Here is a 15,789-nt window from a genome sequence, read left to right as displayed (position 1 = left end):
TGTTACTTATCATTAATAGAAAGAGAATGCTTGCCCGGCTGCTATACAAGTTTTGATGTTTTAACTTACATAATAGATTCGATCATCACAAGGTAATATCGTGAGTTTTGATTTTTAACTGTTAAAGCTGGCGTAAATGTTTTTATATCTGTTAGCATTATCTCGGATGAAAATATGATTTGTAATATACGACAGTCTAGTGGCGGGTTGGGGCCTGGGGGGATTGTGTAGTTTAGTATATATAAAATTACTTCATAGTATTTACAGTATACAAGACGGTAAAATCGAGAAATTGATATAGCTAGTTTGAGAAAAGCTTCTCTTTTTTTTTTGGACACAAAGCTTATTTAAGAAGTTAAGGTAAACTTTGTCTGAACAATTTTCATGAGATTAGTTATACAAAAGGGTAAGAGTAAATCGTATAATCATCATATATTTCTGACAGAACAATATGTAATTAGGGCTTTACTCAAAGAACAATAATTACGAGAATTTTCGAAAATTCTCAGTAGACTTATCTTATCCAAATCATAAATGAGCCATTGGTTGATCTGTATAACGAAGTCACAATTATGCAACTTGGACTTTTCAGCTAAAAGTCTAAAACACAAAAACTTGGGACTTTTCAAACGAATATAGCCCAAAATCCAAAGCGAAGATCTTATATATACACACAAAGGATACAACTTTTAGAAAATCATCTCACTCCACTAAATCTCAGCAAACGTAAAGAGCACAATCATGCTTCGATTTGATTTCTTAGTAATCACGGCACTTGCCATTTCCACTGTTTCGGTGGTCATGGCCCAAGTCCCTCCCGAGAAACAATTCAGAGTCCTCAACGAACCCTCCTACGCCCCATACATAACCGAGTACGACGCGAGTTACCGATTCCTCGACTCACCGAATCAGGACTTCTTCACATTTCCTTTCCAGCTCATGTTCTACAATACTACTCCTAGCGCCTACGTTTTAGCTCTCCGAGTCGGATCCAGGCGTGACATGAGTTTCACGCGTTGGATTTGGGACGCCAATCGCAACAACCCCGTCGGTGACAACTCCACACTCTCACTCGGCCGCAACGGCAACCTTGTGCTCGCTGAGTTAAACGGCCATGTCAAGTGGCAGACTAACACAGCCAACAAAGGTGTCACCGGATTCGAGATCTTGCCCAACGGCAACATGGTGCTACACGACAAACATGGAAAATTCGTTTGGCAGAGTTTTGATCACCCAACCGATACACTCCTCGTCGGCCAATCCCTAAAAGTTAACGGTGTTAACAAACTCGTTAGCCGGACATCTGCTATGAACGGCTCCGATGGTCCGTACAGCATGGTGCTGGAAAACAAAGGTTTAACCATGTACGTTAACAGAACCGGTAAGCCGTTAGTTTACGGTGGATGGCCGGATCACGATTTCCGCGGCACCGTCACGTTCGCTGTTACAAGAGAGTTCGACAATTTAACGGAGCCGTCAGCTTACGAGCTTCTCCTAGAACCCGCACCACAACCCGCTACAAATCCGGGTAATAACCGCCGGTTACTCCAAGTCAGACCAATCGGAAGCGGAGGAGGAACTTTAAATCTGAACAAAATCAATTACAACGGAACGATTTCGTATCTCAGACTCGGATCTGACGGGAGTCTCAAGGCTTACTCGTATTTCCCAGTCGCGACGTATCTTGAATGGGAAGAGAGTTTCTCATTCTTCTCCACTTACTTCGTCCGTCAATGCGGTTTGCCGACGTTTTGCGGCGATTACGGTTACTGCAATCGAGGAATGTGCGTCGGATGCCCTACACCGAAAGGTCTGTTAGCTTGGAGTGATAAATGCGCACCACCTAAGACGACGCAGTTTTGTGGCGGAGGCAAGGGTAAAACTGTCAATTATTACAAGATAGTCGGTGTTGAGCATTTTACTGGGCCTTATGTTAATGGTGGACAAGGCCCAACTTCTGTGAACGATTGCAAGGCTAAATGCGATCGTGATTGCAAGTGTTTGGGTTACTTCTACAAGGAGAAGGACAAGAAGTGTTTGCTTGCTCCTCTTCTTGGTACACTCATCAAAGACGCCAACACTTCTTCCGTTGCTTATATCAAATATTAGCGAGTTTTATTTTTACTGAAGAATTCTCAGAGATTTATTCCATAATCGGTGTTGTTGTAATGATTCACCGTTTTTGTTTTTGTCTACTAGAGTGATATGCCCAGTCCTAGTCAAGTTTGACATTATCAAAAGGGAAAATAATAATCGATGTTCCTCAGATTTTCAAAGTAATAGTCGATCATTCTAATGTGTCCTTTATACAATACTGAATGCAATTAATGCTTTTGTTTTGTATAAATAACATTGAGACAACGGAGAAAAGAAAAAAAAAATTTTTTGAGACAACTCGATATTGTTGTACATTTCATAATTTTCTGTTAGTTAATGATTATGCCGTGGGACCATTTTCTCTATGCATACGACTGATTACTGAGATTTTTCTTTTCTTGGTTGAATGAGTATCTGCAAGAAAATAAATAAAAAAACACAAATTTATTGAAAATTAGGAAGAATCATATCCTAGGAGAGTAGGTAGGTAATGGTTTTAAATATAAACAAAGGGAATCCTTCTTTTAACCACAAAAGTTATGCTATCATTTTAGAAAGAAAAAAACTATTCAACCAACCCTTGAATAATGGATATTCACCTAGTTTATTAGAAATTTTATAGTAAACGATTGGTCAGTGCTTCAGTGGCAGCCAAAAAGGACTATCCTTAGTCTTAATTAAGTTTAACAACAAATTTATTAATATAATCCAATAACATTAGAATTCTGTAGATGACAAAACTTTAAATAAGTAAATGCAAGCGTCCATCGCGGATCTTTGGGATTGGGACCTCCATAGATTATATGTCTGGTTCTATTTGAGAGAATCATATTTGTTTTGATAACATTTTATAATCATAGAGCGGGGTGGGAGTTTGGCAGAATACAAGGTCCATTGGGCTTTATTTATAGGCCTATTAATTATAGATGTATCGACATCCTTCTTATGTTTGTTTTTTCACTGTTTCCAGTTTACATGCACGACAAAGAAAACGCATGAATCCGTAGACATATTTCTACCAGTACTAGATCATACTTTTTATCTAAAATTTATGCTTAACAAAGAAAAACAACAGTGTTTGTGTTATTTCTCTATTCCAGTATTGTTTTCGTTTTTTCCTTTGTTACACTTACACATGATAGGGCGGCAATATTCGTCTGACAATGATTGCTAAGCTGAATGGAAACATAATTATAATTTTCATAGCAACAAATATATTTAAATAAAGTTAGTAAACAATACTTAAATGCTAATCGTACAGATTAAAGGAAGGGAAAATAATTTGATAGGTCTACCGATTGAAAAAAAAAGAACTAAAGCACTCTTGCAGGTCCCAGCTCCTGTCTCCCTCATCTATCACTTAACTTGATAATCCCAAAAATAATCATCTACTTAATTTCCATTTACTTAATTAGTTTAATTTGTATACATCTACGTTTTAAGTATGTTTGGCTTGAAATAAATCTGGAGAGCAATCACTTTACTTTCAAGTTTCAACTAAAAACGAACTTATAAAAAATGATTTATTGGAGGTTGATTAATTATATTTATAGATCACTAGATTTTGCTGACAAGAAAAATAAAGGGAAATAATATATAGAAGAACACTTGCTTTTAGTTTTTTTTACCCCTTATTGATTTGATGCTACGTGTGTGTATATATATATATTCCCATCAAATAATTTACGCGAGAATATAATAAGACTATTTCTAATTAGTGTACAAAATTTTTCTAAAGTTTTCCCCCACCATCATTGACATAGTTTCTCCATATTCCCCTCTTCTTCTCCTTCCAAGACCAAAGATAGAAAAACCTTTTTTTTTTTTTTCTTTTTGATGAATTATCTCTACTAGCTATGAGGTGAAGATCATATCAACTTAACCATCAACGATCTACCATGGCTAGTACTAGCAACAAAGGTAAAGGAATAGCAGAAGGATCGTCTCAACCGCAACCACAACCACACCAACCGCAATCACCTCCTAACCCGCCAGCGTTAAGCCGGTACGAGTCACAGAAAAGGCGAGACTGGAACACGTTTTGTCAATACCTGCGTAACCAACAGCCACCGGTTCACATCTCGCAGTGTGGCTCAAACCACATCCTAGATTTCCTCCAATATCTCGACCAATTCGGGAAGACAAAGGTTCATATCCATGGATGCGTTTTCTTCGGACAGGTTGAGCCAGCGGGACAGTGTAACTGTCCTTTGAAACAAGCGTGGGGGAGTTTAGATGCTTTGATCGGACGGCTAAGAGCGGCTTTCGAGGAGAACGGAGGGTTGCCGGAGAGAAACCCTTTTGCCGGCGGCGGAATTAGGGTTTTTCTGAGGGAAGTGAGAGATTCACAGGCGAAGGCAAGAGGAGTTCCGTACAAGAAAAGGAAGAAGAGGAAGAAGAGGAATCCAATGAAGAGTCATGATGGTGAAGATGGTACTACGGGAACTACTAGTAGCTCCAACTTGCCTTCTTAGCGGAAGCAAACAAAATATTAATAAAACAACAGTGGGGTTAATTAATGGTAAGCATTTCTTTATATATAATCGATCTCTATTTACTTACCACGTTTCTGATCTGTAGCAATTCTACATATGTATTAAATACATCTTGATAGTAAGCTTTTGTTGCAGACTTGAGTTTTATACATACGCCATACTACAAGAAATCTTACTTCTATGATCTTTTTATAAATAACATGTGAATCAGATTCATAACCATCACTTGCTTAGCTATATGTGGGCTTAAATTAAAATGACGAATTTTGACGTATATTCGTTTCATTTTACGACACTGTAAACCCTAGGGAATGTACATACATACACTGATACACACACGAGAAAACCCTAGTTTCGGCTTAGCCAGGTGTGGTATAAGTTTATATATGAATATATGAATGTATGAACATTCTTTTATTGCAATTATCGGGTTATTGTTTGCTCTTTGTAATGTAGTTTCTAGTCTTGTTGGATCTTGAATGTTTGAGTTTGCTCCTTGAGGATTTAAAAATGCTAAAAATGGTGTAACATATATATTTAATTTGATAAAGATTAATGTTCAGTTTTGCAGACTTGTTTTATATATTTATATCTTTTAATCGTGTACTTTAGACAGGAGTATAGGCTATCCTAAAACATGTTTGTATGCTAGTTTTGTGTTATAGTAGTGATCAAGAAAAAAAAACAGCTCTGCGTATTAATCCCACCGTGATGGCACTTCAATTTTTCCTTATTGATTAAGATCCATGATTATAAGTTTTTTTTACATTTACGTTTGAAATTTGAAAATATATAACTATAACATGTATTTAATGTTAACACTAATGCAAGATAGTTTTTCCGTTTGAAACAGACATTGGTCCAGCTATATTTCACGTTTTGTTTATATATTAAGTTCTCATGTTATCAGATTTGGTAAACAGAAATAGTACTGAACTTGATTCTTATTACATCATTACTTCATTTGTGTTACAATAATGATGGTTGATGTTATATCTCATTCTCACACGTATGACATATACATATATAGTAGAGTTATATAGTAGATGTAAGTACTAAACTATCAAAATATTTCAGATTGGGCATTGTTTTTCTTTGAGTTAGGAATGTAAATGTCAGAACTAAACAAGCTCACAACAATTAGTTTAATCAGTGGTGGTTAATTATAATGGACTTTTGACGGTATACATAGTCTTGGCTTGAAAAGCCAGCCTCTAAGACTCTAACGTGTAAAATGGAAGCATTGGTGGATTGAGCTACGTATTGGGAATTTAATCCCACAATGAGTAAAGCAAAGTTTTGACGCCGGAAACAAAGATGTTATTACTATTCACTATCGAATTTAAGATTACTTATTTGTATTAATTTTATTCGACTTTCGGGGTAATTATACCTGATGTTTGCAGGATAGGTCTGACTGAAATAGGCTACTATAAAAAAAAAAACCCCCTCAGTACTATTTCTATTTACTAAATCTTATAACATGAGAACTTAAGGAGTAATACAAATTAACGACAGAAATAATTCGCTTGTATTGTCCATGACTATTGACTAGTACATAACGGGATTTCTGTAATTTTTTTTTTTAATCTAATGTTAAATTATATTCAAAAAAAAAAATTAAACGTTTGTACAACTAGTGCATCGTTTTGCTGATAAGAAAAGCCGAAGCGAAAAAACAAATTAAATTTTGACAACAAGCAAATCAACTATAGACTTTAAGCCATAACTGATAGGCTTAATTTTTAAACTCGACTGCTTTAAGAAAAACCATTATTCATTTAAGTTTAGGATCGAAGCTTTTAATAACGATAAGCAAGTCATCTGTTCAAACATATTGTCTATGAAATTTGCATCAACGTGGGGATTGAGTAAAAGGGAAAAAATATGAATGTAAGTATATATTATATATGCTTGTTTAGACAAAAGAAAATAAAATAAAATAGATATGCTTGTTGAAATATTAAAGGGCTAGTTTTCTATTGGAAACCCATTTTGGATCTGAATTTTTAAATCACTTTTTGGTATAGACTCGTAAAATTGTCAACTTTTTGGTGTGTGTGAAGAGAGAATCAATAGATAATGAAACTTCGGCGACGCTTCTCTTTTCTTTGGGTCAACTCTAATTAATAATCCTGTTAAATTTCCCAATCTCGTCTGTCTGCTCTTTCAAATCGAAACAATGTTCTTCAAAAAACTAATCACTTGTTGTTTAAGAACAGAGAGGACAACATCTTACGAATCATCTTGCAGTGAGTTATCATCACTGAAGAACGGAGGGTTACTGGTTGAAGAATTAATCCGTATTTCGAACGGTGACTATAATCCTTTCTATATATTCTCCGAACACGAGCTGAAGCAAGCAACCAAAGACTACGATCAAGATCTTGTCTTACTTCTTGACGACAACTATAGATTGTTTCAGGGAGTTCTTGAGAACAGGGGAACTGTGCTAATTAAGAAAACGAACGATCATGATGAGCTCGTGGAATATTGCATAAGGGAAATCGCTATAGCTGCATACGTCAGCATGAACCGGAATCTGGTGAAGCTTCTCGGTTGTTGTTTGGAGAGCAAGGTACCGATTATTGTCTTTGAATATGTACCAAACGGGAATCTATCTGCTTACTTGCAGGAAGAGAACATGATTCTGCCATGGAAATGGAGGGTTCGTATCGCTGCTCAGGTCGCAGCTGCGATTGTTTATCTCCATGTTGGGAAATCGAGACCTCTGATTCACAGGCACGTGAAGACAGGTAATGTTCTGCTCGACAATAACTTAAACGCCAAGCTATTTGACTTCGGGCTGTCCCTAGAAATTCCATTAGGTGAGACCTATGTAGAAGCTTTGGTTGAAGGAACAATAGGGTTTATAGCTCCAGAATCAGTAGATACTGGCAAATTTAACGAGAAGACTGATGTTTTCGCATTTGGTGCTACGCTTATCGAGATCTTGACTGGACGAGAGCCTCATGATGTGTTCATTGAAGCCTCTCGTGATAGGTTTCCAAGCCTCACTCCAGTTTCAGAGTTTTCTTTAATGCCTATCCCTTTACCCACAAGAAGAGATCTTTTGGTGTTCTTGAAGTCGAATCTGATAAAGGACGGGAAGCAAAATGCTGCGGAGGCTAGCGCAGAGCTTGCTGCAAGCTGTGTAGAAGTATTGCCAGAGAAGAGGCCAACGATTGAAGAAGTGGCTAAAAAGCTGAGACAAATTCAGAACATGTAAAGTAGTCGATTTTCCAATATTTCCAATAGTTTAACTCTATCCAGTTATAATAATATTTTCAGAAAATTTCGATTGATCTTCATGTCAATTCGTATCTAAAATGTTCTTTAGGGTTGAGGTTGTCTAACCATAAAGATATTAGATATGGGGTCGACATGCCTATGATGACGAACCCAAAGTCATAATATTACACAATGTAAATGTATAGGGTTCAGTTTGTTCAAAACAGAGATTTTGGGGTGGAAATATTAAAACGTTAAAGTTCTGGATCTAACTTGTTAAAACCAGAATACATTAATAGGTTAGAAACATAATAAAGTGAAAGTTCAGGCGTTAAAATGCAGTAAATGGCAAAAGAGAGATCTAATGTAAAAGTTAAAAAGTGAACTAATGACAAAAACGGAAACCTTGAAATTCTTCATCGCCGGAAAATAAACGGAACAAAGAATGATGAATCCTTACGACGATGAATCTCTGAAGCAAGAAGTAATCTACCTTCATTCGCTCTGGCACCAAGGTCCTCCGACCCGAAACCCAATCCCTAGCCCTAATTTCAACCCGATTCAACGACCCAGGTCGAATTACATCCCGCCGGCGGATTTGCAACTTCTCTCTCGCTATGGAGCTGTTACTGCACCGATCATATCTAGAAACCCTAACAATCCTCAAAATCTCTACAATAACAAGCGTCCGAGGTCCGATTCGGGTCGAGAATGGCCCGTCAATGATGTGCTGCAGTCTCCTCCTACGGGATCGGGATGGCCTGAATACAGGCCGTGTAAAAAGGCGCGACCTGTTTCGGCGGAGGAGAAAGAGAAGTTGGCTGCGAATATGCTTCAGAGAGATATCCATCGCACCTGTCGCGAGTTCTTCGGTAGAAAATCCGGTGAAGAAGATAGCTCAGTCGCTGGAGGAGATGACTCTGAAGTCGATGAAGGAGACGAGGATCAGTCTTCGGAGAAAGAAGAATCTTCTTCCAAGGAGTTCCAGTTTCTATCGAGAGTGTTTGAAGAGAATGCGAAGCTCAAGGAATACTATGAGAAGAACACTGGGAATGGAGAGTTTTGGTGTTTGGTTTGTGGTGGCACTGGAGAGAAAAGTTGTAGGAAATTCAAGAGCTGTTTAGCTTTAATTCAGCATTCACTTGCGATTCACAAGACGGATTTGAAAACTCAGCATAGAGCTCTTGCACAAGTTGTCTGCAATGTTCTTGGCTGGGACGTTACCAATCCAGTTGCTTCTAGCCAAAAAGACGCTCAGGTTAGATTCTATGACTTGAAAGAAGTTAGCTTCCAACTATTGCAGTCTGTGGCTTCAAAAAAAGATGATTGATTTGCTTGTGGGAATTCAATTAATGGCCGGATTATAGTCTGATAATGATCTAAGACAAGCTTATCAGTTTATTAATGTTGTTGTGAGGAAAGGTTTTGATCTGATTGTGGCGACGAAAAATGAATTTGCTGGATCATTGTGATTCTTGAATGGTTCTGGTCATTCAGAGATACTAAACCTTTTTTTTTGGTTATTGCTTTTGACAGACGGTTGTGGAAGGTGCCTCTGAGCCGCCTTCAGACTCGAAGATTCCTCAGGAGAAGCAACAGGTCATGTCGGTTGAAGAACACGCAAAGGCTGCTGTGTTACAAATGCAACAGAATGCATCAGAAGCTTTGAAAGACATTTTCGCCAAGGATGGTACTAATTCTGTTGATGGAATTGAGGAGAAAGAAAATTTGTCTGAGGAGTTGGAGTTAATATCTAGAGTCTTCTCAGAGAATGTTGAGCTCAAGAGTTACTATGAGAAAAACTATGAAGGTGGAGCCTTTATCTGTCTGATGTGTTGTGCTGCGACTGATACGAAGATGATAAAAAGATTCAAACACTGTTATGGAGTTGTTCAACATTGTACTAAAGTACCGAAAATGAAAATACGAGCTCACAAGGCTTTTGCTCGTTTTGTCTGTGAACTACTTGGCTGGGATTTTGAGCTTCTACCACGTAGAGTAATGAAAGGCGTTGCTTCTCTTGCTATATTTAATGCTAACGAGAACAATGAGAACCCATCATCTGCGGTCGAGGTGAGAAAGAATACCAAGAGAACAAGCACTCTCTATTATCATTTTATTTCTTAAATTGAATTGTGAATCATTTCAGGAACATATGTGCGAAGATAAAGCTGATAACCCACAGGACAACGATGAGGCTGAGGCATGTGTCGGTTAGTACTTATGTACATGATTACATGATCTATTCACAGTTTTTGATACAGAACCTTAGTTATTGCTTTCAGACATTTTAAGCTGGTTGATGGATTTTTTTTTAGATGCAATTAACCAGTATTTATGTTTTGTCTACGCAGAGGCTTAATCATATTGTTTCTCTTCTACGTATTCAATTTAAGAGTCAAGAAGCACAAAGTTATGTATATGGAAGGCACTGAATCTTCAGGTACGATCATATTTAGTCTTCGGCATCTTATCAAACTTCTCACGACTTTATTAATGACAATATGTATTAGTGTACCCAACTTTTGATTCTCAGTTTGGATTATTAAAAAATATTCTCTTCTTTTCTCACTGAGAATTATGGAGTATTATAACAAAAGTGTCCATTAAAGTTTAAAAAATTAAATAGAATGTTGCAAGACACTGAGGAAATCATTTATTTACATAAACATTTGTTATAAAATATACTGTTTTTCTCATAATTTAATAAAAATTCAACATTTTATTTTCAGAAAAAAAACCAATGAACGTACGAATCAATTATTAAGCCAAATTTATTTTGCATTTTAAAACATCGTTGTTACTGTAAAAAGAATAATAATAATAATTAATTTCGAGATATTAAATAATTTAATCAAATATTGGGCTATCTGGGCCGACAGTTGTGGGCCTAACAACCCTCATCTTACCCAAATTTATTAAATTTTCCTTTTTTAATTCAATCGGTCCAAGACAAGACGGGCGGGTCAAATATCTTACTTTTTGACGCCTCTCATATTTTGTTCACAGGAAACCGCAAACAGAAAAACATAAACCAGTCAGTGTGGAAAGTCAGATCAAAATGGGGAAAAAAGAAGGTTCAAAGATGAACATCGCCATTATACATCCAGATCTTGGAATAGGTACGATCTTCACCAAGCCTTCGATTTTAATATCACCTGATTAACCTTCTTCCTCTCGTATAATTGGTCCTTCTGGGATCTATCTTGCTTCCGAGGAGTTATTACCCAAATTCAAAGATTAAACGTAATTGAGAGATCAAGAACGACTTTAACAGACTTAGATTTGATACATAAATCAATAAGTTATCATCTTCTTGTTTGGCTATCATAAATTTACGCTAGTGCGTTGTTTCTGGTATATGCAGGCGGAGCAGAGAGATTGATTGTTGATGCGGCGGTTGAGCTTGCGTCGCATGGTCACAAAGTTCATGTCTTCACCTCTCACCACGACAAATCCAGATGCTTCGAGGAAACTCTATCCGGTGAGTGACGATTTTGCTTGACTTTATTATAGAGCGGAAGCTTTTCTATAAAATTTCATGCTTGAATAAAGATGTTTGCTTTGAAAGAGCTATCTATAGAGAGTTTAGATTCTTGACTCTCAATTTCTCATTTGGTTTTCTATATAGTTTCAGGATATTCTTCAAATTTGTAAGCATTATATGATCACGGTTTGAGATTTATGATTCATGTCTTGACAACTATCCAGGTATCTTTCGAGTTACGGTGTATGGCTCTTTCCTGCCACGGCATATTTTCTACCGACTACACGCAGTGTGTGCTTATCTGCGGTGCTTGTTTGTTGCTCTCTGTGTTCTTTTGGGTTGGTCTTCGTTCGATGTTATACTAGCAGACCAGGTTTCAGTCGTAGTCCCATTGCTGAAACTCAAAAGGTCATCTAAGGTATTCAAACTTTGCTTTTAGTCATCATATCTTGTCCTCACTTTATACAGTAGCTTAATCTTGTGGCTATAGGTTGTTTTCTACTGCCATTTCCCGGATCTCTTGCTAGCTAAGCATACAACAGCACTTAGACGGATGTATCGAAAACCCATTGATTTCATCGAAGAACAAACCACAGGTTTGGTTTTCGTTCATTTCCTCTTACTTACATCCATCTGACATCAATTGTTCTTATATCACTTGTGGGATTGTAGGGATGGCTGATATGATCCTTGTTAACAGTAACTTCACGGCATCAACATTTGCCAGTACATTTAAAAGGCTAAATGCACAAGGAAATCGCCCAGCTGTACTTTACCCAGCAGTCAATATCGATCAGTTCAATGAATCCCATACTTATAAGTATTGTATATCCCTGAACTCCAAATTTCCAGGATAGAAAAGCAAGCTTCCTTATGGCAGATTACTTCTCTGTCGGTTTCTATAAGTTCTTCTCTTCTGCTTTGTCTCGAGCAGGTTGAATTTCCTCTCCATAAACCGCTTTGAGAGGAAAAAGAACATCGATCTAGCCGTTTCAGCTTTTGCTATGCTATGCAAACATAAGCAAAATCTGAGTGATGTTACCCTTACCGTTGCAGGCAAGTGTATTATTTATTATTCAAATTCCTTTCATAATCATTATCAGATGGAGATTTACTGTTTGTATTCTAACAAAACTTCGTTATTCAGGTGGATATGATGAGCGACTGAAGGAGAATGTAGAGTACTTGGAGGAGCTCAGAAGTTTAGCTGAGAAAGAAGGAGTTTTTGATCGAGTTAACTTTATCACATCTTGTTCAACCGCTGAAAGAAATGAACTTCTCTCAAGCTGCTTGTGCGTTCTCTACACGCCTACGGTAAAAGTCATCATACTTTTTTGTCTTCCTCCAAGTTTCAATCTCATCTCAATTCTCATGGTCCATATCAAATGCTAGGATGAACATTTTGGTATTGTTCCATTAGAAGCAATGGCTGCATACAAACCCGTGATAGCCTGCAACAGTGGTGGCCCCGTGGAGACGGTAAAGAATGGAGTAACAGGCTATCTTTGTGAACCGACTCCAGAAGATTTCAGTTCGGCGATGGCTAGATTCATCGAGAATCCTGAGTTGGCGAATAGAATGGGAGCTGAAGCCAGGAATCATGTCGTTGAATCATTCTCTGTGAAGACGTTTGGACAGAAGTTGAATCAGTATCTCGTTGATGTCGTATCAAGTCCTAAAGAAGATTGAGATTCCTCTGTTTAGCAATCATAGATCGTTCGTTAAACAGCATACTTTAGGCTTAGGTCTGAAACTACAGGGGCTTTATTGTTGGGATCAATCATGTTGAACATGAAGATTGGTTAAATTTAGGTTGACAGTTTTGTTTTCGGTTTGGGTTTGAGGATAAATTTGAGGAAATAAAATCGAATCAGTAAATCTCAGTCTCTGGTCAGATATCGACCAATCCAAGTCAATGAAATTTCGGTCTATAAAATTTGTGCTTTATTGGGCTTGTATAATAATCATGTTAACATTGCATGAGGTGGTACTAAGGGCTATTACCTGATTCATTCCACATTTCATTTTTTTAGTTTTGGACGAAGCCAAGCCGATACATACAGGTTAACTATGTCAATCTACAACTCAATGGTCACTTACATATCCTTTGTGACCCTGACCAAAAAAAAAAAAACATATCCTTTGTCTTTATTTGACCCCAAGCCTCTGTTGAATCTATCTCTCTCCGTTCGGAATGGGAACTCGTACAGCGGTAAATCGACCTGTCTTCCATCCAGCTGTGACTTACCAAATCGACTCTCCCTCTACTCTCTACCTTTCTTCCCTTTGGGCCAGGCCGGATTATTCTTCAATATAGATTACAATTTACTAAACGGTGTCGTTACGGTTTACAGAGGCAATAGGGAAATAATTGAAGAATATCCCCACGCGCATGATGAGCGCGTAGAGCGCGTGTCAGCAATTCGGGTAGGGGGTTATATAGACCACAAAAATCGCAGGATTTTTAATAATTTGAGAAAGTGAGCTAAGTGAGGCGCGTCTGAGAAATTTAACCAAACAATGCGTTTTATTATACTTAATGGGCTGGGCTTCTCCACCATATCGATTTAAAACGGTGTCGTTTTAGATTTCGTTTCTTTTTCCTTCATCGACTTCTAAATCCCAGTTCTCTTCCCTCCAATCCTCCATCGGAGCTCGTTATCGCGGCCTCACTGTAAATCGCTACCTTCGTTGTATCAACATCTCAGGGTATATATAGTTTGTGGTTTTTCAATTGTAGAATCGGTTTTGTGATTTTGTATGTAATGGTGTTGATTTTCCATGATTCTTCTAGTTTTACTTTTTCAAAATAACTTCTCTAAGTTTTTAGCGGTCTCCGTTTTGTTTTTTGCACCAGGAAGCTTCGTTACATGCGTCATGGATGCGAACAATACCTTCGATTCTGTAATCTCTGCTCACGTCTTCATTTTTCTCTTTCGCCGTTTTATCGTCTCCATTAGACGATTCTCACATTCTTACCTTCGATTTTCATGGAATTAGGATCTGATTCACGCCATTTTTAAGCACATTTGGGCCCGAAGATTTCGCGGTACACATCCATGTTTTATCAGAGAAACTTATTCGCTTATGTTAATCTTATCTGCGAGCTTTTATATTCGATTGCGATGCAGAAAGGGAGAGGAGCGATGCCATTGATGCTACGGAAGCTGAGGTATTCTATCAAAATCGCAAGTTTCATGTTCATTTGGTATCGTAATTCCTTCGCTTGATACTGGTGTATGAGGTTAATCTTGTAACAGTTATGATCTTCTGATTTCGAAATTTCAAAAAAAATTTAAAAAGGGAGGAAGATTACCATTTGTGATTCTAGGTTGTGTATTTACACTTTGTGCAGATTGCTCTGGGAACAACCAAGAAGAACAGACTTGCTTCTGGTTCGTTTATACACTATCGCTTACTTTGTCATGTAAATTTGCGAGATGATACATTAATATTTCTGGTTATTGGTTCTTGTAGCAAACGCAAATGCTTTAAAACTCAGCTGTGAACTTCTCAAGAGTTTTGTCTCAGGTCCATGTTTGCATTTTAGAAAATACTCAGTGTTCTCCTTAATTCATGTTGTATCTATAATCTATCTAAAGGATTTTTATCGGCATTGGCAGAGGCTGTGCAGCGTGCTGCTATAATCGCTGAAGCTGAGGGAATGGACAAGATTGAAGCTACTCATTTAGAGAGGATTCTTCCCCAACTTCTTTTGGACTTTTAAGGTATGATTGAGAATAGCACATGCTTGTCCCTGCATCTTTCGTTTTATTTTGCTTCTGTTTATGTTGTTGTTGATGAGCTAATGAAATTGAAATCTCGTATCTTTACTCCTTCGTCTAAAAACACACAACGCTTATAGATCATGGCATTTGTTCTTGTAGTGATGTGTTATTTGATCTTTTCCTTTGTAGAAATATGTGAAGATTATCAGGGATTATTCCACAAAAGTTATTCTGAAGATCATACCACTAGTTTGTTTATAGGCTAGGCTAGTGTGGTAAATGTAATATATGGTTCATGTAGAACGAAACATATATATATATATATATATATCTTTGACTTGATTTTCGATATATGCTCAATGTGCTTCAGAGCTGATTCCAATGCTATCACCAGTAACACACCAAAATACTCTGAAATGTAAGAATAAATCTTCGCCATCGTCGATCTTCTGCTCTTAGAGATTTTCCCTTTCTTGATCGTAGAAGGCTGATATAAAGCGGAAGAGCGAGATGTAGGAATCTTCTTACGGTATGAAAGAGCAATTTCTTTAGCCTTCGGATCTGCAGAAACAGCAAGCACAATATAAGAGCTTGTCTAAACTGAGGATATATTATCTAATCAAGACTAAAGCTATCTGTAAACCAATAGTAAAAAGACAGTACCTTTGCATTTTGGAGACAAGCCTTGATTTTGCACATAAGTAGCTGGATACAAGTACAACTTAGGCTTCGTCCTGGTGAGAGGTCTCAG

General features: G+C 37.5%; 6 protein-coding genes across 8 annotated transcripts; all 6 read left to right on the top strand.

The window, feature by feature from the left end:
• Positions 1-643: 643 nt before the first annotated feature.
• On the top strand, positions 644-2,312 carry LOC9325277 (epidermis-specific secreted glycoprotein EP1). The gene has a single exon (XM_002889168.2). It carries the CDS (start codon positions 742-744, stop codon positions 2,107-2,109), a length of 1,368 nt encoding a protein of 455 aa, XP_002889214.1. The 5' UTR covers positions 644-741; the 3' UTR covers positions 2,110-2,312.
• A 1,457-nt stretch (positions 2,313-3,769) lies between these two features.
• LOC9325276 (protein LIGHT-DEPENDENT SHORT HYPOCOTYLS 7) lies at positions 3,770-4,743 on the top strand. Its single transcript, XM_002889167.2, has one exon. The coding sequence runs from the start codon at positions 3,996-3,998 to the stop codon at positions 4,569-4,571; it is 576 nt and encodes a 191-aa protein (XP_002889213.1). The 5' UTR covers positions 3,770-3,995; the 3' UTR covers positions 4,572-4,743.
• Positions 4,744-6,774: 2,031 nt separating this feature from the next.
• Positions 6,775-7,821, top strand: LOC9325275 (putative wall-associated receptor kinase-like 16). Its single transcript, XM_002889166.2, has one exon. The coding sequence runs from the start codon at positions 6,775-6,777 to the stop codon at positions 7,819-7,821; it is 1,047 nt and encodes a 348-aa protein (XP_002889212.1).
• A 356-nt stretch (positions 7,822-8,177) lies between these two features.
• LOC9325274 lies at positions 8,178-10,422 on the top strand. Its single transcript, XM_021034791.1, has 4 exons — positions 8,178-9,081; positions 9,360-9,896; positions 9,973-10,036; positions 10,178-10,422. The coding sequence occupies exons 1-4, from the start codon at positions 8,269-8,271 to the stop codon at positions 10,183-10,185; spliced, it is 1,422 nt and encodes a 473-aa protein (XP_020890450.1). The 5' UTR covers positions 8,178-8,268; the 3' UTR covers positions 10,186-10,422.
• On the top strand, positions 10,184-13,193 carry LOC9325273 (alpha-1,3/1,6-mannosyltransferase ALG2). The gene is made up of 9 exons (XM_021034800.1): positions 10,184-10,266; positions 10,831-10,945; positions 11,191-11,307; positions 11,535-11,728; positions 11,801-11,906; positions 11,983-12,130; positions 12,245-12,366; positions 12,458-12,624; positions 12,703-13,193. The coding sequence occupies exons 2-9, from the start codon at positions 10,885-10,887 to the stop codon at positions 12,997-12,999; spliced, it is 1,212 nt and encodes a 403-aa protein (XP_020890459.1). The 5' UTR covers positions 10,184-10,266; positions 10,831-10,884; the 3' UTR covers positions 13,000-13,193.
• Positions 13,194-13,826: 633 nt separating this feature from the next.
• Positions 13,827-15,711, top strand: LOC9323822 (centromere protein X). Of its 3 annotated transcripts, none has more exons than XM_021034823.1 (8): positions 13,827-14,019; positions 14,168-14,214; positions 14,311-14,359; positions 14,442-14,482; positions 14,666-14,705; positions 14,788-14,841; positions 14,934-15,038; positions 15,522-15,711. In XM_021034823.1, exons 2-7 carry the CDS (start codon positions 14,188-14,190, stop codon positions 15,035-15,037), a joined length of 315 nt encoding a protein of 104 aa, XP_020890482.1. In that variant the 5' UTR covers positions 13,827-14,019; positions 14,168-14,187; the 3' UTR covers position 15,038; positions 15,522-15,711. The 3 variants fall into 3 exon arrangements, with proteins under 3 accessions (XP_020890482.1, XP_020890483.1, XP_002889209.1); XM_021034824.1 differs by lacking the exon at positions 15,522-15,711 and adding an exon at positions 15,409-15,498; XM_002889163.2 differs by lacking the exon at positions 15,522-15,711 and adding an exon at positions 15,228-15,389 and having other exon boundaries at positions 13,835-14,019.
• Positions 15,712-15,789: the final 78 nt, after the last annotated feature.

Source organism: Arabidopsis lyrata (genome assembly GCF_000004255.2).
Source record: "Arabidopsis lyrata subsp. lyrata unplaced genomic scaffold ARALYscaffold_2, whole genome shotgun sequence".
Taxonomy (NCBI): domain Eukaryota; kingdom Viridiplantae; phylum Streptophyta; class Magnoliopsida; order Brassicales; family Brassicaceae; genus Arabidopsis; species Arabidopsis lyrata.
The sequence above is the reverse complement of the archived record's forward strand: the minus strand, read 5'-3'. Positions and strand labels throughout refer to the sequence as shown.